The 21,893-nt window shown below is 45.6% G+C and overlaps 1 protein-coding gene across 1 annotated transcript; it reads left to right on the top strand.

The window, feature by feature from the left end:
* Positions 1–15,739: 15,739 nt before the first annotated feature.
* On the top strand, positions 15,740–18,109 carry LOC140190028 (ras-like GTP-binding protein RHO). The gene has a single exon (XM_072246431.1). The coding sequence runs from the start codon at positions 15,819–15,821 to the stop codon at positions 16,401–16,403; it is 585 nt and encodes a 194-aa protein (XP_072102532.1). The 5' UTR covers positions 15,740–15,818; the 3' UTR covers positions 16,404–18,109.
* Positions 18,110–21,893: the final 3,784 nt, after the last annotated feature.

Raw genomic sequence — 21,893 nt, forward strand, 5'->3', positions numbered from 1 at the left:
GGAGGACCCTGCAGGCGGTAATCGATTTGCCAATTCTCGAGTCGGGAGCTTGAAATAAAAAAGCAATGCTTCAGACTGACTGTAACGTCGAAATAGCGGCTGTTGTCTCCCCCATTGCTGTGGAAGGGGCGATATCAGTCTCTACCTTGTTAGTGAGAGAGAGAGCAAGAGAGCCTGTGGGATGTGGAGATGTTGGAGTGAACAGCTAGTTTTTGATGAACTGTAGACCATGGTCTCTCTTTGGGGCTTTGCCGTTGCTGGCATGGTGGGTGGTGGGAAGGCTGGTGCTTTCTGCTGGAATAAATTGGTGGAGGAAGAGCTGGGAGGGTTGATGCAGCTTGTGCATGGGAGGGGTGAAGGGGGATTTTGGGTCCTTAAGGGTTTCTTGTCATTCATTCTTTGGGGGTTTTTCTTCTGTTTCGAGGATATCTGTGAAGAGTAAGAATTTCAGGTTGTACACTGTATACATTCTCTGATATTAAATGGAACCATTGAATTGAACTGAATATTAAATATTGAATCTGCTCTGTCATTTCATCGTGACTGATCCAATTTTTCTCTCAGCCCCAATCTCCTGCCTTCTCCCCGTATCCCTTCATGCCTTGACCAATCAAGAACCGATCAAACTCTGCTTTAAATATTCGTCGAGACTTGGCCTCCACAGCTGCCTGTGGCAATAAATTCCACAGATTTATCACTCTCTGGCTAAAGAAGTTCTGCTTCATCACCGTTCTAAAAGGGAGCCCCTCTATTTTGAGGCTGTATCCTCTGGCCTTTCTCCCCCATCATAGGAACCATTCACATCCACTCTATCAAGGCCTTTCTCTATTCGATAGGTCTCAATTAGATCACCCTAACAGAGTGGATGTGGAGAGGATGCTTTCTATGCTGGGAGAGTCTAAGACCAGAGGACACAGCCTCAGGGACCAGGGGCGTCCTTTTAGAGTAGAGAAGAGAGAAATTTCTTTAGCCAGAGGAAGGTGAATCTGTGGAACTCTTTGCCACAGACAGCTGAGGAGGCCAATTCTTTATGTGTTGTTAAGGCAGAGGTTCTTGATTGGTGTTAGAGTGAGTTTTTTGGGTAGATGATTCATTTACACTTAAATGACTTTGGCTACCAGACTTCTATTTGACAAAGTACCGTGGACTGAGTCCACAACAATGCGCTTTCTAAAAAAGTGTGAATACCAGTTGCTTCTGGCGCCATAGTTTGACCAGATGCTGTAGTTTCGAAGTTAGTATTACCTAGACGTTATAAATATTAATTGCCTTCTATGTTAGCACGTAAAATGTCAAATAAATGTATTGCGGATTTAAACGCAAACAACAGGAATTCTGCAGATGCTGGAAATTCAAGCAACACACATCAAAGTTGCTGGTGAAAGCAGCAGGCCAGGCAGCATCTCTAGGAAGAGGTGCAGTCGACGTTTCAGGCCGAGACCCTTCGTCAGGACTAACTGAAGGAAGAGTGAGTAAGGGATTTGAGAGGGGGAGAGTGAGATCCAAAATGATAGGAGAAGACAGGAGGGGGAGGGATGGAGCCAAGAGCTGGACAGGTGATTGGCAAAAGGGGATATGAGAGGATCATGGGACAGGAGGTCCGGGAAGAAAGACAAGGAGGGGGGGGGACCCAGAGGATGGGCAAGGGGTATATTCAGAGGGACAGAGGGAGAAAAAGGAGAGTGAGAGAAAGAATGTGTGTATATAAATGAGTAGCAGATGGGGTACGAGGGGGAGGTGGGGCCTAGCGGAAGTTAGAGAAGTCGATGTTCATGCCATCAGGTTGGAGAGCTTTACCCGTGATGGACTGAGCCGTACTCTCTACTTCTTGTCGGATTTTCCATTCAAGGGCATCGGTGTTTCCAGACCAGGCTGTGATGCAGCCAGTCAATCTACTCTCCACCACACACCTATAGGAGTTTGTCAAAGTTGTAGATATCATGCCAAATCTTCTCAAACACCTAAAGTAGAGGTGCTGCCATGCTTTCTTTGTAATTCTTCGAGGAGGAGGAGAAGATGGCGGCGCGACGCAGCTTACGCGGCCACTCCGGTGAATGACATCTGTAATCTGTCAAGTAGGGTGCCGTGCACAATCCTGATTTGATGGAGACAGACGTGAGAGAACGGAGGAACATCTGGTGAAACTTCTGAAATGCCTTTATCGCTGCCGCTGCTACTGTGTGATCGAGAATCTCCGGAGGGGAAGGCCCCGAGTCCTCGGCTTTGCCTGTTGCTCGACGGCCAGGCCGGGATCGAAGCGCTCGGCAGAGGTCGTGCTCGGTGCTCGGTGTCGAAGGGCTGGTCGGAGGCTCGAAGTTTTCGGACGGACTCAGAGTCGGTCTGTGGTCGGGTGCTTCCAATGCATCGACAGTTGTCGGCGCCTGGAGGTTTATGGCAGAGAGAGTTTCTCCCTTCTGCCGCCTGCTAACGGGGACTATCGGGAGTCGATTGGAACTTTGAGACTTTTTTTACCGTACCCATGGTCTGCTCTTTATCAAATTATGGTATTGTTTTGCACTGCTGTAACTATATGTTATAATTATGTGGTCTTGTCAGTGTTAGTCTTTGGTTTGTCCTGTTTTTTCTCGTGATATCACTCCGGAGGAACATTGTATCATTTCTTAATGCATGCATGCATTTCTAAATGACCATAAACGAGGACTGAGGACATAATCTTAAAAAAAACTTATTGTACTTACATGCAGGACAGGTCCTCTGAAATAATAACACCCAGGAATTTAAAATCACCGACCCTCTCCACCTCTGACCCTCTGATGAGCCCTGGGTCACGAATCTCTGGGCTTTGGGGTTCCGACATTCTTTAGATGTCCGTGAAGAGTAAGAATTTCAGGCTGTATTCTGTATACATTCTCTGATATTAAGTGGACCCTCTGCACCACTGGTTTCCTTCTCCTGAAGTCAATCGTCAGCTCCTTGGTCTTGTTGACATTGAGTAAGAGCTTGTTGCTGTGGCACCACTCACCCGGATTTCCAACCTGTCCCCCGTCGTGGTTTCTCGTTTCTCACAAACGACAAGGAGACGCAGAAAATCCTTCAAGAAGTTTTAAACTTTAATTTGCAAATCAAAGCTGAGACAATCAGTAAGCTAGTCGCTGACTGTCCACCAATGCTTGCACATCGCATTTTTTATAGCAATTCTCTTATCTTATCTACATTATCATAGCCAATCGGCCTGTGATTACATATCATCCATATATCCGCTCTTGACTTTCCACTATTGTTTCACTCCCCAACTTAATTATGTCCTAGTTTACATTTTTAGACTATATGTCTTCTCATCCCTAACCACAGTTACTTCTTAATTAGCCTTGCATCGACATACTGCCACATATTTCATCATCTTACCCGCCACCGTTATCTTTCTACTTGGTTTCATTTTAGTTCTCTCATGAATTAATAGTGAACAGGGCAAGAGTCATGGCTACATAGCGAATACCTTCTAATGAGCTAACAGTGGTTACATAGTAAATACTGTAGAAAATACAATGTGTGCATTTACATTTTCCAATACCCCCTATATGCTGATCCATCACCACCTTTGATTCGGCCTACAACAGTGATGTCGTCAGCGAACTCGGACGCGGCACTGGAGCTGTGCTTGGCCACACAGTCACCGGTGTAAAGTGAGTCGAGCGGGGAAGCAAAGCACACAGTTTTATGGTGTACCTGTGCTGATGGAGATGTCGTTGCCAATCCGAACGGACTGGGCTCTGCAAGTGTGCCAGTAAATCAATTACCAGTTAAAAGGTAATGTGTCCCTTGTAATTCAGAGAAAAAAGTCTAAGGTGGCCTCACAGCGCACTATCAGACAGCACTAGCCACGAAGTTACAAGGAAACTGAAGCCAACACTTTTTAGGAAGAGAAGTCCTGAGTTTGGGCACTTGCTTGCTGAAGTTAAGGCCACCAGCAGCAAACAATTCAACTCTAGTGTGAGCTGAGATTGGCACTGGAGTTTGCAGGAGCGAAGAGGCGTGCAAGTGGTAGGAGGAAGTGCAGAATGGAATCTAAATCTCTGTTTTGCTAAGAAATTTATGTTAATTGTAATTCGCACACAGGCAGTTAAAAAATCCGAGATTATCTGCCCTGTCAGGAACTTTTTCCCGTGTAGATTCACGTGTAAAGATGGCCCAAGTGCGCCACCTAGCGACCAAATTGGCAAGTACAGCTCAACATTAAATCCTTTTTCATTAAAACACCCAAACTGTTTTCAACGAAACATACTCTGGAGAAACAAATACAAATGGCAGATAAAACATGAGGCTCGTAGAATCAGATAAGCTGTCAACAGATTGTGAAATTGCTGATAGCCTTTAGCTGCAGAGAGGAAATGAAAACCGTGAGAAAGGAGCAGGAAATGGGGTTCACCTTGAAAGAGCCAGCACAGGCTTGATGGGCCGAGTGGCCTAATTTTGCCTGGTATTATTCTATAATTTTTGTAAGTATTGTGATGTTCCTGCTTTGACAGTTTCTCTTGTGAAGTGGAGTGTGGGAAATAGATTTCGCTCTAGGATCCCACTAATACATAACTGCAGAGAGTCTCTTAAAACTATTAAAGTGTTTTGGGGGGGGGGGTGAGATTTACCTTCCTACCCTGCCTACTGGCTCTCACCATGGTTCTCTGCGTTTTTACCCTCCCCTTGAGATGTGGTGAGCATGGACACAGAAAATATACAGAGGCTCTGACGACAGCCGCAGCTGCTGTGTGCCATATCCTCTAACATGATGAACTGATAAGAGAGGCTTTGGCCCTACTCAGGGCAGCTACAGGGTTTCGTATCTGTGGATTCAGTTTGGTTTGGAATGTTATAGCCCACTACAATTGTTTGCATGATTTGAGGGCAGAGCCTGCTGCTGGGCCCGTGGAACGTTACCCAGGTTTTCTGCGTTTTGGTTGTGGACTTGGACCATAGACTTTTTTTCCCCCCAGTCTTATAGTTTTTTTTATATTTTGTGTTTTTGCCCGATCTTTCTCGTCATTTTTTTTTGTGCCAGGAGGGGGATTTGGGGGTCGATGCGCCTGATCTATTTTATTTATTTTTTTGTGCGAGGGGAGGGATTTAGGGGTCGATGTGCCTGTTCCGTTTTTGTTCTTTTTTTTTGTGCAGGAGGAGGGATTTGAGGGTTGACATTCTTTTTTTCTTCTTTTTGCGTAGGAGGAGGGATTTGGGGGTTGACATATCTGCTCCGTTTTTGTTCGTTTTTTTGTGTGGGGAGGTGGGATTTTGGGGTTGATGATTGTGCTGCCTTTCTTTTCTTTCTTGATTTTGTGCCTATCCGAAGAAGAAGAATTCAAGAGTTGTATACTTTGACAATAAGTGAACCCTTGAACCTTTGAACAACTTTGAACTTTGATGATTTGTTTTTTTTTTCTTTCCCTTGCGCATTGGAGGTTGGTCTTTTTTTTAACCATATATAACCATATAACAATTACAGCATGGAAACAGGCCATCTCAGCCCTTCTAATCCATGCTGAACTATTACCCTATCCTATTCTCACCGACCTGCACTCAGCCCATAACCCTCCATTCCTTTCCTGTCCATATATCTGTCCAATTTAACTTTAAACGACAACATCGAACCTGCCTCAACCACTTCTGCTGGAAGCTCGTTCCACACAGCTACCACTCTCTGAGTAAAGAAGTTCCCCCTCATGTTACCCCTAAACTTTTGTCCTCTAATTCTCAACCTATGCCCTCTTGTTTGAATCTTCTCCACTCTCAATGGAAAAAGTCTAACCACGTCAACTCTATCAATCCCCCTCATAATTTTAAACACCTCTATCAAGTCTCCCCTCAACCTTCTACGCTCCAAAGAATAAAGACCTAACTTGTTCAACCTTTCTCTGTAACTTAGGAGATGAAACCCAGGCAACATTTTAGTAAACCTCCTCTGTACTCTCTCAATTTTATTGACATCTTTCCTATAATTCGGTGACCAGAACTGTACGCAATACTCCAGATTTGGCTTTACCAATGCCTTATACAAATTCAACATTACATCCCAACTCCTATACTCAATGCTCTGATTAATAAAGGTCAGCAAACCAAAAGCTTTCTTCACCACCCTATCCACATGAGATTCCATCTTCAGGGAACTATGCACCATTATTCCTAGATCCTTCTGTTCTAAAGCATTTTTCAGTGCCCTACCATTTACCATGTATGTCCTATTTTGATTAGTCCTACCAAAATGTAGCACCTCACATTTTTCAGCATTAAACTCCATCTGCCATCTTTCAGCCCACTCTTCTAACTGGCCTAAATCTCTCTGCAAGTTTTGAAAACCTACCTCATCATCCACAACACCACCTATCTTAGTATCATCTGCATACTTACTAATCCAATTTACCACCCCATCATCCAGATCATTAATATATATTAAAAACAACATTGGACCCAGTACAGATTCCTGAGGCACACCGCTACATACCGTCCTCCAATCTGACAAACAGTTATCCACCACTACTCTCTGGCGTCTCCCATCTAGCCACTGCTGAATCCATTTTACTACTTCCATATTAATGCCTAATGATTGAAGCTTCCTAACTAACCTTCTGTGTGGAACCTTGTCAAAGGCCTTACTGAATCCATATAGACAACATCCACTGCTTTACCCTCTTCAACTTTCCTAGTAACCTCTTCAAAAAATTCGATAAGTTTTGTCAAACATGACTTTCCACGCACAAATCCATGTGGACTGTTCCTAATCAGACCCTGTCTATCCAGAAAATTATATATACCATCTCTAAGAATACCTTCCATCAATTTACCCACCACTGACGTCAAACTCACAGGCCGAAAATTGCCAGGTTTACTCTTAGAACCCTTTTTAAACAATGGAACCACATGAGCAATACGCCAATCCTCCGGCACCATTCCCGTTTCTAATGAGTTTCTAATTGGCTTCTTTTGGGTTTCTTGCTTTGTGGCTGCCTGTAAGCAGACAAATTTCAAGGTTGCATAATTCATACATTCTTTGAAAATAAATGCGCTTCGAACCTTTGACTGGACACTAATTCTGAGCACAGTCAAGAACCCTAATGCTCATTTGTCACACTATGTTTACTTCCACTCACATCCCCCTCACACACACAAACGTGCATGGTATCACAGCAGTCAATGTAAAGCTTAACAGTGCCAGCAACTGCCGATTGGCGATTGGGGTTCAATTCCCACCACTGCCCGTAAGGAGTTTGTCCATTCTTCCCGTGACCGTGTTGGCTTCCTCTCAGCGCTCCAGGTTCCCCCACGTTCCAGAGGTGCACAGTTAGGTTTAGTAAGTTGCGGGCCGTGGAAGCGTGGCGACACTTGCAGGCTGCCCCCCCAGCACGCATTCGCTGTGTGTTTCAATGCACGTGTGGCAAAGAAAGCCCATCCTGAGTCATTTTACCTACACGCATACACACAAGTACAAAATCATACACACACACACACACACACACACGCAATACACCTGGTGGCATGGTGCGAAGACAATAACCTATCCCTCAGTGTCAGCAAGATGAAGGAATTGGTTGTTGACTTCAGAAGGAGTAGCGGACCGCACGACCCAATTTACATCGGTGGTGCGCAAGTGGAACAGGTCAAAAGCTTTAAGCTCCTTGGGGTCAATATCACAAATGATCTGACTTGGTCCAACCAAGCAGAGTCCACTGCCAAGAAGGCCCACCAGCGCCTTTACTTCCTGAGAAAGCTAAAGAAATTTGGCCTGTCCCCTAAAACCCTCACTAATTTTTATAGATGCACTGTAGAAAGCATTCTTCTAGGGTGCATCACAACCTGGTATGGAAGTTGTCCTGTCCAAGACCAGGAGAAGCTGCAGAAGATCATGAACACGGCCCAGCACATTACACAAACCAATCTTCCATCCGTGGACTCACTTTACACCGCACGCTGTCGGAGCAGTGCTGCCAGGATAATCAAGGACACGACACACCCAGCCAAAACACTTTTCGTCCCTCTTCCCTCCGGGAGAAGCTCAGGAGCTTGAAGACTCGTACGGCCAGATTTGGGAACAGCTTCTTTCCAACTGTGATAAGACTGCTGAACGGATCCTGACCCGGATCTGGGCCGCACCCTCCAAATATCCGGACCTGCCTCTCGGTTTTTTTTGCGCTACCTTACTTTCCCTTTTCTATTTTCTATTTATGATATATAATTTAAAATTTTTAATATTTATTATCAATTTGTAATCCAGGGAGCGGGAAGTGCAGAATCAAATATCGCTGTGATGATTGTACGCTCTAGTATCAATTGTTTGGCGACAATAAAGTCATAAAGTAAAGTAAACACACACACCTTGACGGACACAGCAGAAAAAGTGTTCAAAAGCTCAACAGTACATTTAATATCACAGTACATATACAGAATACAACCTGAAATTCGTACTCGTCACAGACATCCACAAATCAGAAACACCGAAGTCCCGAAACTTTCCCCCCTTCCCCACCCTTCACACATTTGGCAGCAAAAGCATTGACCCATCCACGTCAGGTGAATTGGCATTTTCAGATCTTGCTCTTGCACAGTTGCAGATCAACAGTTCCAAAATTACAGATGAGCCTTGCAATTATTTTGTTTTCGGGGGAGGGGGTTCCTTTCTATTAACCTCACCGTAGTTCTACTGGAAAAACGCGGCAGCCATCTTCAGCGTGATTCCGTCAGAGGGAAGTTGCCAAACGAACCGTTTAGCTTGGGAGCCTTGCTAACTGGGACCTCGCAGGGGATGATTCTGTTCTGCCAGGGAATTCTGCACTATTTGTCAAAAGTGCTATGAATGTCTCCAAAACTCTGCAGCCCCGTTGCACCGGGTGAGGTATCAGGTGGGAGGCCTTAAATACTAAATTCAGCAGCGTCGTGTGTTTGCTAGTGGGACACTGCTGGGCATGGCTGCCTCAGTAAACCATAGTCATAGTCATACTTTATTGATCCCAGGGAAAACTGGTTTTCGTCACAGTTACACCATAAGTAATTAAATAGTAATAGAACTATAAATAGTTAAATAGTAATATGTAAATTATGAAATAAGTCCAGGACCAGCCTATTGGCTCAGGGTGTCTGACCCTCCAAGGGAGGAGTTGTAAAGTTTGATGGCCACAGGCAGGAATGACTTCCTGTGACGCTCTGTGCTGCATCTTGGTGGAATGAGTCTCTGGCTGAATGTACTCCTGTGCCCACCCAGTACATTATGTAGTGGATGGGAGACATTGACCAAGATGGCATGCAACTTGGACAGCATCCTCTTTTCAGACACCACCGTCAGAGAGTCCAGTTCCATCCCCACAACATCACTGGCCTTACGAATGGGTTTGTTGATTCTGTTGGTGTCTGCTGCCCTCAGCCTGCTGTCCCAGCACACAACAGCAAACATGATCGCACTGGCCACCACAGACTCGTAGAACATCCTCAGCATAACCATAAGATATAGGAGCAGAGTTAGGCTATTTGGCCCATCGAGTCTGCTCTGCCATTTCATCAGGGTTGATCCATTTTCCTCTTGGCCCCAGTCTCCCGCCTTCTCCCCGTAACCCTTCAACCTCTGCCTTAAATATATTCAATGACTCGGCCTCCACAGCTGCCTGTGGCAACGAATTCCACAAATTCACCACTCTCTAGCTAAAGAAATAACCAAAGATCCCACCCATTCCAGCTTCGCCCTTTTTCCATTGGGCAGAAGGTACAGAAGCCTGAAGGCTTATACGACCAGGCTCAAGAACAGCATCCATCCCACTGTTGTGTGACTATTAAATAGTTCGCTGATATGATAAATCAGAGCCTTGACCTCACAATCTACCTCATCATGGCCTTGCGCCTTAATGTTTACCTGCACTGGACTTTCCCTGTAGCAGTTGCACTGTATTCTGCATTGTTATTGCTTCACCTTGTTCTGCCTCCGGGCACTGTGTGGAATGATCCGACATGCATAAAAAGCATGCAGACGAGCTCTTCTCTGTAACTCAGTACAGGTGACAGTAATAAATGGATTCCAACGTGACTCATGGCCGGCTGGTGGCGCGGTGGCATCTGCGCCGGACTTTGAGACGAATGGTCCCGGGTTCGAATCCCGGCCGGCGCCTTGCCCGCTTTCCTCCCCTGCTGGGTCGAGAGCTGAGCAAACTGAAAAAAAACAGACTAAAATGCTAATGAAAAGAGCAAACAAAACAATGCGATTAGGACCTCTGTGTGCTCCCCATCCCCATCTCCGACACTGACAAGCTCAGGTGGAGTCCGTGCAACAAAACCTCCCATTCCCAAAGCATTGTCCACACCCCATTCGGGGCATTCCAGTGGGAGTTTACGGCCAATGAAACTCAGTAGCAGACACGAGGAAATCTGCAGATGCTGGAATTTCAAGCAGCACACATCAAAGTTGCTGGTGAACGCAGCAGGCCAGGCAGCATCTCCAGGAAGAGGTACAGTCGGCGTTTCGGGCTGAGACCCTTCGTCAGGACTGTAGCAGACTGTGGCGTGGGAGTATGGGCAAAGATCTTTTACACAGGCAGGAGAAGTTTTAACCTCAGGGAAATGATGACATTTCTCGAAGCCCAGCTAGCTTCCGATCTGAAACAGGCGGGAGAAAACAGATTGAATTGAAAGGGTACAAGAGAGGTCCCGCAGGCATTATATGTACACTGCCATGCTCACAGACTTAACCTTGTTTTAGTGGATGTTATGAGCAATGTACCACAAGCAGGTGGGTTTTTTGAAACTGTGCAGCTGCTTTACAACTTCTTTTCAAACTCTGTTGCCCACGATCTTTTCATGAAGAAACAGAGAGAACTGGAATCAACTGCAGAGCCTGTGGAGTTGAAGAAATTGTCAGATACACGCTGGGCGTGGCAATATACAGCTTTGTGGGCTATAAGGAAATCACTCCCTGCCATTCTAGCTACACTACAGGATATTATGCGACAACAAAATGCACGGAGGAAAACGGAGGCCAGAGCTGTAAATGGACTGATTGACGCGCAGTTTGCTTTACTTCTCACTCTGTTTGAGGATTTATTCGGAGTCACTAAGTTCATGTCAGACCAGCTACAATCTCCCAGTTTGGAGTTTTCATCCGCTGTGGACTTGGCTCAGTCTGTTATCGATGCACTCTCAGCAAAACGGGGAGAGGAATCATGGAGTGAAATTCAGACAAGAGCTCGGGACCTGTGCGTCAAGGCCGGTATACAGAGCAGAGCACATGAAAGGAGACGGGCCCAGCCACCTCGCCGCCTACATCATTTTGTTGTTGAGGCCCGAACTGAACGCACACCTGTCACATCCTCTGATGACCTCCGCAGCCACAGTTTCTATCCGGTTATAGACAGACTTCTGACTGAAATGAAAACACGGTTCTCAATTGAGACTGGGGGTGTTCAGACTGCAGTCTCAGCATTGAGTCCCAAGCACAAGCTCTTCTGAGACAAAAATTGTCTTTGGCCAATGGCCCAATACTATGGAGTGACTGAAGTGAACCTGACTGCAGAGCTACATCAGGTTCGGCGTCTGCTGGAAACAAAACAAAAGCAAGGACAGACAGTGAATAACACAGTGGAATTTCTAGCTCTAATGAGACCCTACCGCGATGCATTTATAGATTTATATAAACTAATCTGCATATCACTGACTCTACCTCTGACATCTACCTCATGCCTCAGACGCCTGAAAAACTACCTAAGGAATAGCAGCGGTGATGCTCGGAACAGCAGCTTGGCCCTGTTGGCCATAAACAGCCGGAGGACCAAAGCACTTGACATCCAGAAATACATTGATGCTTTCTCCACCAATCACAACAACAGACGGATTGTGCTTCTCTGAAAACATCAACAGTGAGTACAGTTGATTTTTTAAAAAAATTTGGGCGTAGACTAATGCTGATTATTATTATTATTTTGTGGTGGATACCCCATAGTCCTTATGTTTCCTGCAAATCCTAAAATATTACATTTACTGCTATTAAGCCTACTGGTTTTGCTTGGACTTCCAAGCGGTGATTCTGTTGATTTTTGTTTTAAATTCAGTAGCCGAATTAATTGAAGTATTGCATGGTCAGAGTATGATTTGTCCAACTCCTGGTAAAGCCTTGCATCTGTTGTTTGCCTTATTTGACTTTAATAACGGTGTATTTTTCTGCATTGTCTGTCTATGTAATGTGAATAGCAGTGGACATTGTGGGTGAGTGTAGTGTTTTTCAGTTGAAAAGCACACATTTGACGCTGATTGCGGGATTTGTGCGTGATTCACGTTGTGCGCTGTGGGTCAGATGCTCTGTTGGTTTGTTTGTTTATGCTCTGTGCAGCCCAGGTTGTCTCTGATGCTGTTGACACTGTCACAGTTCACTTCTATATTATATCTGTCAATTGTTCTTGCCTGTGAACCAACAGAGGCATTTATAGTAGGCACATAATGCTTGCAACTGACTTTTGAACGCCACGCGTCTGGCCTTGAGAATACATATTACCATACTGTACACCCCTCAGCACCATCACTGAATAATTCAGCTCCACTGTAGCACCAGCAAGAAAAAATCTCTGGCACCACCAGTGTATTAAGGTAATGGTTTCTCTGTAGCAGCAATGTTTGGGTTATGGCTCGAGATAACAGGGCCTTGGAATGTGTGTTATCCAATGGGAGAAATGTTGTTCTTTCTTGTGTGTCTGGGAGCTGGGTTTTTCGCGGTCTTTCATCGGGGAGTGATGGAGAGAGAGGACGCGAATGGAGAGAGTCGAAAGAGCACCGGACGGAGCGGACTGAGGAGCGAGGGTCTGAGGGTCCGAGGGCCAGCTACGCTTGGAGGTTGATGGGAACAAATGAACGAACAGTGAGCTCCAACGATGTGCAATGGACTTTTTCCTTAAAATGGGACCTTTTATTTTTTATTTTCTTTACTAAGCCTCTATCCAAATAAAGATTTATAAAGTTCAATCATTTATCTGCATATGGTGTACCGTCAGATATCTTGCGGTGCGGATTTGCAACCGGGCAACACATCACACAGCATCCACACAAAACGAGATTTCTCAGTTTGGCGGGGCCAGAAGTTGTCTTCCCCTAGACGAACGTGTGCTGGCCGAGCCTGGGGGTTACAGGGGGATTGACCGGATGTGGCCTGAAGGGAGGGACTGGTGCCGCAGAAGGGTGAGAAAGTGGGAAGCGTGATAGTGTAGCACTTAGTGTGGCATTTGCCAGCACCAGCGATACGGGTTCAATTCACCCCGCTACCTGTTAAGGAATTTGTACTTTCTCCCTGTGCTCCTGTCCGTTTCCTCCACGTGCTCTGGTTTCCTCCCACACTCCAAAGTTCAAAGTTAATTTTATTTTCAAAGTACATATATGTCACAATGTACAACCCTGAGATTCATTTTCCTGTGGGCATACTCAAGCAAATCTATAGAATAGTAACTGTAAACAGGATCAATGAAAGATCAACCAGAGTGCGAAGACTACAAACTGTGCAAATGCAAATATAAATAAATAGAAATAAGTTATGAGAACATGAGATATAAGAGTCCTTAAAGTGAGATCATTAGTTTTAGGAACATTTTGATGGATGGGCAAGTCAATGTAGTTATCCCCTTTTGTTCAAGAGTCTAGTAGTTGAGGGGTAGCAACTGTTCTTGGACTTGGTGCGAGTGAGTGTAGCTATCCCCTTTTGTTCAAGATCCTGAGGGTTGAGGGGTAGTAACTGTTCTTGAACCTGGTGGTGTGAGTCCTGGGGCTCCTGTGCCTTCTGCCTGATGGTAGCAGTGAGAAGAGAGCATGGTCTGGGTGGTGGGCATCTCTGATGATGGATGCTGCTTTCCTACGATAGCGTTTCATGTAGATGTGCTCAATGGTTGGGAGGGCTTTACCCGTGACGTACTGGGCCAAATGCACTGCCTTTTGTCGGATTTTCCAAAGACGTATAACTTAGGGCTAGTAAGTTGTGGGCATTCTGGGTTGGTGTCAGAATCATAGCGACACGTGTGGGCTGTCCCCAGCACATCCTCGGACCCTGTTGACTATTGACACAAGCAACACCCCTTACTGTCTGTTTCAATGCCCGTGTGACAAATAAAGTGAATATTTTCATCTTTGACTGATGAAACTGCCAATTACTGAATTCCTCAGGCAGTTTCTATTCTTGGCTCCAGATTTCAGCCTCCTGTGAGATCACGAGATCGGTGGGAGGAGGGTAATTCCTCAGTCAGCGGGCCAGGATGGGGGAAGTTCCCGACAGAGAGAGGGAAACAACCTGAGATGATGACACCCAGTTTGTGATCCCAGTTCCTAGGCTAAGAGTGCGGCTGGGGAGGTTTCAGTCAGAATCAGAATCAGGTTTAATATACTTCATATACTTTGTATTTTATTGTCGCCAAACAATTGGTACTAGAACGTACAATCATCACGGCGATATTTGATTCTGTGCTTCACACTCCCTGGATTACAAATATTAAATATTAAAAATATTAAAAAGTTAAAATTAGTAAATATTAAAAATTTAAATTATAAATCATAAATAGAAAATAGAAAAATGGGAAGTAAGGTAGTGCAAAAAAACTGAGAGGCAGGTCCGGATATCTGGAGGGCATGGCCCAGATCCGGGTCAGGATCCGTTCAGCAGTCTTATCACAGTTGGAAAGAAGCTGTTCCCAAATCTGGCCGCACGAGTCTTCAAGCTCCTGAGCCTTCTCCCAGAGGGAAGAGGGACGAAAAGTGTGTTGGCTGTGTGGGTGGTGTCCTTGATTATCCTGGCAGCACTGCTCCGACAGCGTGTGGTGTAAAGTGAGTCCACGGACGGAAGATTGGTTTGTGTGATGTGCTGTGCCGTGTTCACAGTCTTCTGCAGCTTCTTTCAGTCTTGGACAGGACAACTTCCATACCAGGTTGTGATGCACCCTACAAGAATGCTTTCTGTGGTGCATCTATAAAAATTAGTGAGGGTTTTAGGGGCCAGGCCAAATTTCTTTAGCTTTCTCAGGAAGTAAAGATGCTGGTGGGCCTTCTTGGCAGTGAACTCTGCTCGGTTGGACCAAGTCAGATCATTTCACCCACATATGTCATGAAATCTATTGTTTAGTGGCAGCGGTACAACTCAATGCATACAATACACTTCAAATTACAATAAGATATACTGCACATATGTATGTTTGTGATATCATCATCATTGTGTGCCGTGTTGAACGACATCATCATTATGCGCCTATGAAATAGGCAATCACCCTCTCTCCATGACCATGATTGTTCTTGGCAGATTTTTCTACAGAGGTGGTTTGCCATCGCCTACTTCTGGGCAGTGGCTTCACAAGACGGGTGACCCCAGCCATTATCAATACTGTGGTTGGATAGCCAGGGCTTCTGAGATGCACCAGCTGTGTTTATATGTATAAGTACATTAAAAAGTGGTGCAAAAAAGTTTCATTGTCCGTTCAGAAATCTGACTGCAGAGGGAAAGAATCTGTTCCTAAAATATTGAATGTGTGTCTTCGGGCTCCTCCCTGATGGTAGCAATGAGGAGAGGGCATGTCCTGCGTGATGGGGGGGGGGGGGCGCGGGATGGTCCTTACTGATGGATTTAATGAGACCCTCCAGTCACTGAAGCAACAGGCGCAAAATGCTGGAGGAACTCAGCGGGTCGAGCAGCGTCGGCGGAGGAGGGTCGGGACAATCACTCAGCGCGAAGTAGGGTTGAGTCACGCAACCGGCAGAACCTGATTAGGTAGCCGATTGCAGCCCGCGTTCATAAGCGGCACCCTCTGGCTGGCAACACTTAACACTGGGAAGAGACTCAAGTCAGCCTGTTGCGGGACGGGAGTCGGATCCAGCGCACCATGGCCACGGTGAGGAGGAAGCTGGTGGTGGTTGGAGACGGGGGCTGCGGCAAGACCAGCCTGCTGTTCGTACTGAGCCGGGACCAGTTCCCTGAAGATTACGTCCCCACCGTGTTCGAGACCTACGTGGCGGACATCGAGGTGGACGGGAGGCAAGTGGAGCTGGCGCTGTGGGACACGGCGGGCCAGGAGAACTACGACCGCCTGCGACCCCTCTCCTACCCCGACACCCACGTCATCCTGCTCTGCTTCTCGATCGACAGCCCCGACTCCCTGCGGAACATCCCGGAGAAGTGGGTGCCCGAGGTCAGGCACTTCTGCCCCGGCGTGCCCGTGCTGCTGGTGGGCAACAAGAAGGACCTGCGCGCCGACGAGCGGACCCGGCGGGAGCTGGCCCGCAGCAAGAAGGAGCCGGTGCGGTGGGAGGAGGGCCGGACCGTGGCCGAGAAGATCGGCGCCCACGCCTACCTGGAGTGCTCGGCCAAGACGAAGGACGGCGTCTGGGAGGTGTTCGAGACCGCCACCCGGGCCACGTTGAAGGTATCGCAGAGCGGGTGCTTGGACTGTCACTGCGTCCTGCTCTGAGTAAGCACGGAGGGGCAAAACCCCTCAATTCAATGCAGGACGGAGAAGGCAACCCACCACCAGACTGAGGACAATATATTTGTGTGGGCAGTAAAGGTCGAGAGACAACAGGGCGTGCAAAAGCTGAGATGATCTCTCCGCGAGAAAGAGACTGAAATATTTTCCAGCTGATAGTTAACCCCAACTGTTGAGTTTAACAACTCTTCATTTCTTTATTTCTGTTTTGCCGAATGACGAACAGACGGGGTGGTGCGCAGGCTGTTAATGTGCCCAGATTGTTGGGGAAGTTGATCAAGCCGGCGATTATCGTTAGCTGCTGAGATCGGAGGAGTGGGGAGGAGAGCGGTGTGGGGAGGGGTCTGCTATTGGAACGGCAACCTCCAAAGTTTCAAAGTGAAATTATTAGCGAAGTACGTATACACATCCACGCTGAGATTAATTTTCGTGCAGGCATGTACAGGAAAATAAAGATACAATAGTATTTATGGGGGGAGGGGATATATGTAAACAAGGACCAACCAATGTACGAAAGAAGGCATTGTGCAAATTTAAACAAAAGATAAGTCTGGGGCAGATGTTCTAAAGTTTAACATCTCTGTAAAGTTTAAAGTTTGTGGAATCAGTTCTGAGTTCACAACCCTTGATTGACCCCCTTGGCTTTTGAATCATAGAACCTTATAAATCTACAGCGCATTACAGGCCCTTCGGCCCACAGTGTTGTGCCGACCACGTAACCTGCGCTAGAAACTGCCTAGAATTACCCCACCGCATAGCCCTCTATTTATTTCGAGGCCGAGCCTATCTTTTCCGCCTCTGTTCCTTCTTAGGAGGCCAGAGGAGAGAGAAGCAGTTAATGCTTCGGGTCGAGGAGCCTGACACATCTCCGCCTCTACCCCCCCCCCCACCCACCCCCCACCCCCCACGGAGTCATTCCCTGGCTGGCTGGCAGCGTCGTCTGTGCTTTGGACTCAAAATCTGCGGGTGCTGGAAATCTCAAATAAAAACAGACGTGGTAGGAAATAGGATGTCAAAGGTCACCATTAATATGAACTTAGTCGGTTAAGAACTCTGTACAACACCACGGGCCAAAGGGCCGGTACCGTTTATGAAGGCATTTATCACAGACCGGGATTAGAGTCAGCTGGACAAGCTTTGTGTGCTGTACAGTTCTGTAAAACTTTTGAGACTGCCGGGATCGGTACTTGAGGTAACTGAAGCTGCTGTGGCGTTCAGAGGGAGAGAGGGGTTGTGGTCCTGGGGTAGCCAGCGACCATCTCCAAAGCAAATGTGCTCAGGGCTGAACGAGTGGAGGGAGCTCCCCGAAGTTCTGGGAGAGGGACGGGAAAGAGGCGCGAAAGCCCATGACCCGGTGTGCTCTTTTCTGCCACGCTCTGAGATCGGGTCAGCTTTTTGCATTTAAATCGCCCTCTGACTTTGGGTGATACATTACACCTGGCTACGATGTGTTTTATTTTGCGCGTGTTTAGAGTTCAGGAAATACTTTACATGTTTAAAAAAAAATCCAGCCGCAACGATTAATTGTTACTTAGTGAGAACCCCGGGACTAAATCTCAATATTACTGAATGTTAGTTTTGAAAATTATTTATTTGAAATGTTATTTAAAAGTTATTTTGGATGTAGATAATGTAAAATAATTTTGTTTTTGATTGAATATGGGGGAAAAACAAACTTTTTAAAGCTGCTGAAAAGGAAATAAAGACTTTATACTGACCTTTGTTTAATGCAAATGATTCGGTTTTGCATTGGAATTATTGCTCCCATTCAAATAATCTATTGTAATGAAAACCAGCATGGTGGTTTCTGAGTGAATGGCGTTTTCAGATCAGAGATAACTGAAGTAGAGCTCTAGCCGATTAGTTCTGGTAGTGTGTGAGTCACTTAATTTTCAAGGTACTGCCCGGGGAGGATGGGCAGAATGGCCTCGGTGAGCTGAGCTTCTGCAGTTCAAGTGGCTGAGGGTATGTTGGCACTCATGATACCACAATGTGGTTCCTCAGGAGGTACAGATGATGGGTGAGGAAAGAATTCAGCTCTGTGTTCAGATGACTCTGGTGGTGGGGAGAATCAGCTGCTGAAGGTTACCAAGGTCCTGGGAAGAGTTTGGGTGGAGAAGTTTTGCCCCATCTCACACCAGATCCCATTGGCCCCTGTGCTTGCTCTCCCTGGGCCCAGGTGGGACCACGCAGTGGTTTTGAAATTTACTTATTTATTGAGATGCAGACCGGAATTGGCCCCCAACTTAATCCTGGCCCAATCACCGGACATTGACAGTGGCCAATCAACCTACCAACGGGCTGGTTTTTGGACTGTGGGAGGAAACGGGAGCACCCGGAGGAAACCCCTGGGGGGAATGTACAAACTCCTTACAGGCAGTGGTGGGAATCGAACCGGGGTCACAACCATAAAGAAGTACAGCACTGAAACAGGCCTTTTGGCCCATCTAGTCCAAGTCAAAGCCACTTGAACTGCCTACCCCCATCGACATGCACTGGGACCATAGCCCTCCATACCCCTACCATCCAAACTTATCTAGAATGTTGAAATTGAGCTCGCATGCACCGCTTATGCTGGCAGTTCGTTCCACACTCTCTCGACCCTCTGAGTGAAGAGGTTTCCCCTCATGTTCCCCTTAAACTTTTCACCTTTCACCCTTAACCCGTGACCTCCATTTGTGGTCCCACCCAACCTCAATGGAAAAAACCTGCTTGTGCTTGCCCTATCTGTACCCCCTCATAATTTTATACACAGGGTTGCCTGTACTGTAAAGTGTTGTGTGAACCACTACACTACCATGTTCATCACTGCTTTAAAACCCCTCCAATGTCTCACTCCCTCCCCGTCTCTAACATCTGCAGCCCTGCAGGATCTGCCCTTTTCCGGTTCCAGCTCCTTGTGTAATCCCATTGTTCACCAGTCCGCCTTTGGGAGTTGTGCAAAAGTCCGAAATCTGTCCTTAAACTCCTTGCTTCTGTATGTTGCTTTTAAACACCCATCTCTCGGACTGAACTTAAGATTACCTGAACCAATGCCCTCTTTTGCATCTCAGTCAGTGTTGCCAAGGTACTCCGCTGTGATCCAAGAACACAGGACACTGAACAGCGTAGGCGCTTCAGTCCACGACGTGGCAACCTTTTATCCTACTCTATGATCAGTCTAACCCTCCCCTCCATGTACCTAGCTAAAACTCCATTAAATGCCCCCAATGCATCTGCTGCTACTCCCACCTCTGAATGTGTGTTCCATGATAATAATTGTGCTTTCTGAACTTTGAACCCACCATTCGGTGTATAAAAGAACTACCTCTGACATCTCCCTAAACTTTCCTCCAATAACCATGTTTGCTATTGCTGTCTCGGGGAAAAGTAGTCTCACACTGTCCGTTTACCAAGTCACCTCTCGTCCTTTGCTCCAAAAGAGAAAATCCCCCTAGTTTGCTCAACCTCCACCCATGAGAAGGCGCCACGGTCGCGTAGCTGTTGGCGTGACACTATTACGGCTCAAAGTGTCGGAGTTCAGAGTTCAAATCTGACAACATCTGTAAAGAGCCTGTACATCATCCTGTGGACCGTGTAGGTCTTTTTTTTGTCTGGGTGCTCCAGTTTCCTTCCACAGTGCAAAGACCTACCTAAGAGTTGACAGGTGAACTGGATATTATCCCGTGATTAGACGAGGGTGGAATTGGGGGTTGCAGCTTGAAGGGCCTAATGACCAATTAAATAAACATGCTCTCTAATCCAGGCAGCATCCTGGTAAATCTCTTCCGCACTCTCTCTAAAGCTTCTGTGCCCTTCCTGTAGCGAAGCCACCAGAACTGCACACCATACTCCAAGTGTGGACTGGTTAAGAGTTTTATAGAGTGGCAACATCACTTCTCAACTCTTGAACTCAATTCCCCAGCCAACACACCGTACGCCTTCTTAACCACCCTATCAACTTGCACAGCAACTTTGAGGGACTTTGGACCCCTGTTCCTCCACACTGCTAAGAATCCTGCTGTCAGCCTGTATTCTGTCTTCAAGTTCATCCCTGCAAATGTTATCACTTCACACTTTTCCTAATTGAACTCCATCTGCCACTTCTCCGCCCAGCTCTGCACCTGTTGGAAACTACGACAGCAGTCTGTGCTATCCAGACCACCAATCTTTGTGTCATCTGCAAATTTACTAGTCTGGCCTTTATTCCACTGCCTCATCCAAAGTCATTTAGAAATTAGTACCTGGAGAAAGTCCCTTGTTCTTTCAAGCCTGTTCTGCCACTCTATATAATTTTGGTTGATCAACTCCTCTTCAGTACCAGTTCCACACAGCCCTCTCTTCCAAAAACTTCATTTTCATTTTTAAAATCTTTTTATTAATACATAATCTTCTACAGCTATAAAATGATACAAGACTTCAACAAATTGATATATATATAGTTAATAAAGCTGAAGTAAAAAAGCTTATCAAAAAAGAATAATATAATGTAATGAAAAAGAATATTTTTTATGAAGAAAAGAAGGAAAAAAGAGAACCCCAACTAACTAAAAGAAAAAACCTCACTAACTACAAGAGAAAGAAAAAGGAAAACAAAAAGGAAAAAAAAAAAATTAGGAACCAGCTCCCGGAGTGATATGTCTTACAATCATCTATATATGTAAAGAAGAAAAATCATGAACCACCAATTCACATTTACATAAAATAAGATTGGAAGGACACCATATAAATTAATTCAATTTAAATGATAATAGTTGGCAAAAGAGCCCCATCTTCTCTCAAAATCGAATCGAGGATCAAAAGTTCTACTTCTAATTTTTTCCAAACTAAGACATAACATTACTTGGGAAAACCATTGAATTAATGTAGACACAGAGGTATCTTTCCATTTCAATAAAATAGCCCGTCTTGCCAACAATGTGACAAACGCAATTACATGTTGGGCTGAAGATAAAATACCCTGAATATGATGTGGAACTATTCCAAATAGAACAGTAAGTGTATTAGGTTGTAAATTAATTTTCAGAGCTTTAGAAATTGTAGAAAATAAAGATTTTAATGAAGAACATGGCCAGAGCATATGTGACAAAGTAGCTACAAATTTGGTTTCAGTTTCGCAACTCTTTTAATTTTAAACCATTTAAATTGTCTAGCTCTTTATATCAAAATTTTCTATTTAAACCTTCAAAAACCGATCCCATTTTTCTCTTATGGAGAAATAAGGGGATCTGTTTTTTTGCAGATTTATTTTGTGATGGTTGATTGTTGACTTTTGAAGAGTTAATTAGCAAATATTCTCTCTCTCAGACACACTTCCTGCAATAGTTTCAGGTTAGACACTTTTTTACAAAAATACCTATCTAAGATGCAAGAATCTGATTTGTTGGATACCATTTTGATTATGAATCCTTTAGTGAGAGGTTCCATTGGTAGAATTTATAATTTACTTGTATTACAGAAAGATAACTTCTCACTAAAGATTAAACAAGATTAGGA

The sequence above is a fragment of the Mobula birostris genome, chromosome 29 (genome assembly GCF_030028105.1).
Source record: "Mobula birostris isolate sMobBir1 chromosome 29, sMobBir1.hap1, whole genome shotgun sequence".
NCBI classification, from domain to species: domain Eukaryota; kingdom Metazoa; phylum Chordata; class Chondrichthyes; order Myliobatiformes; family Myliobatidae; genus Mobula; species Mobula birostris.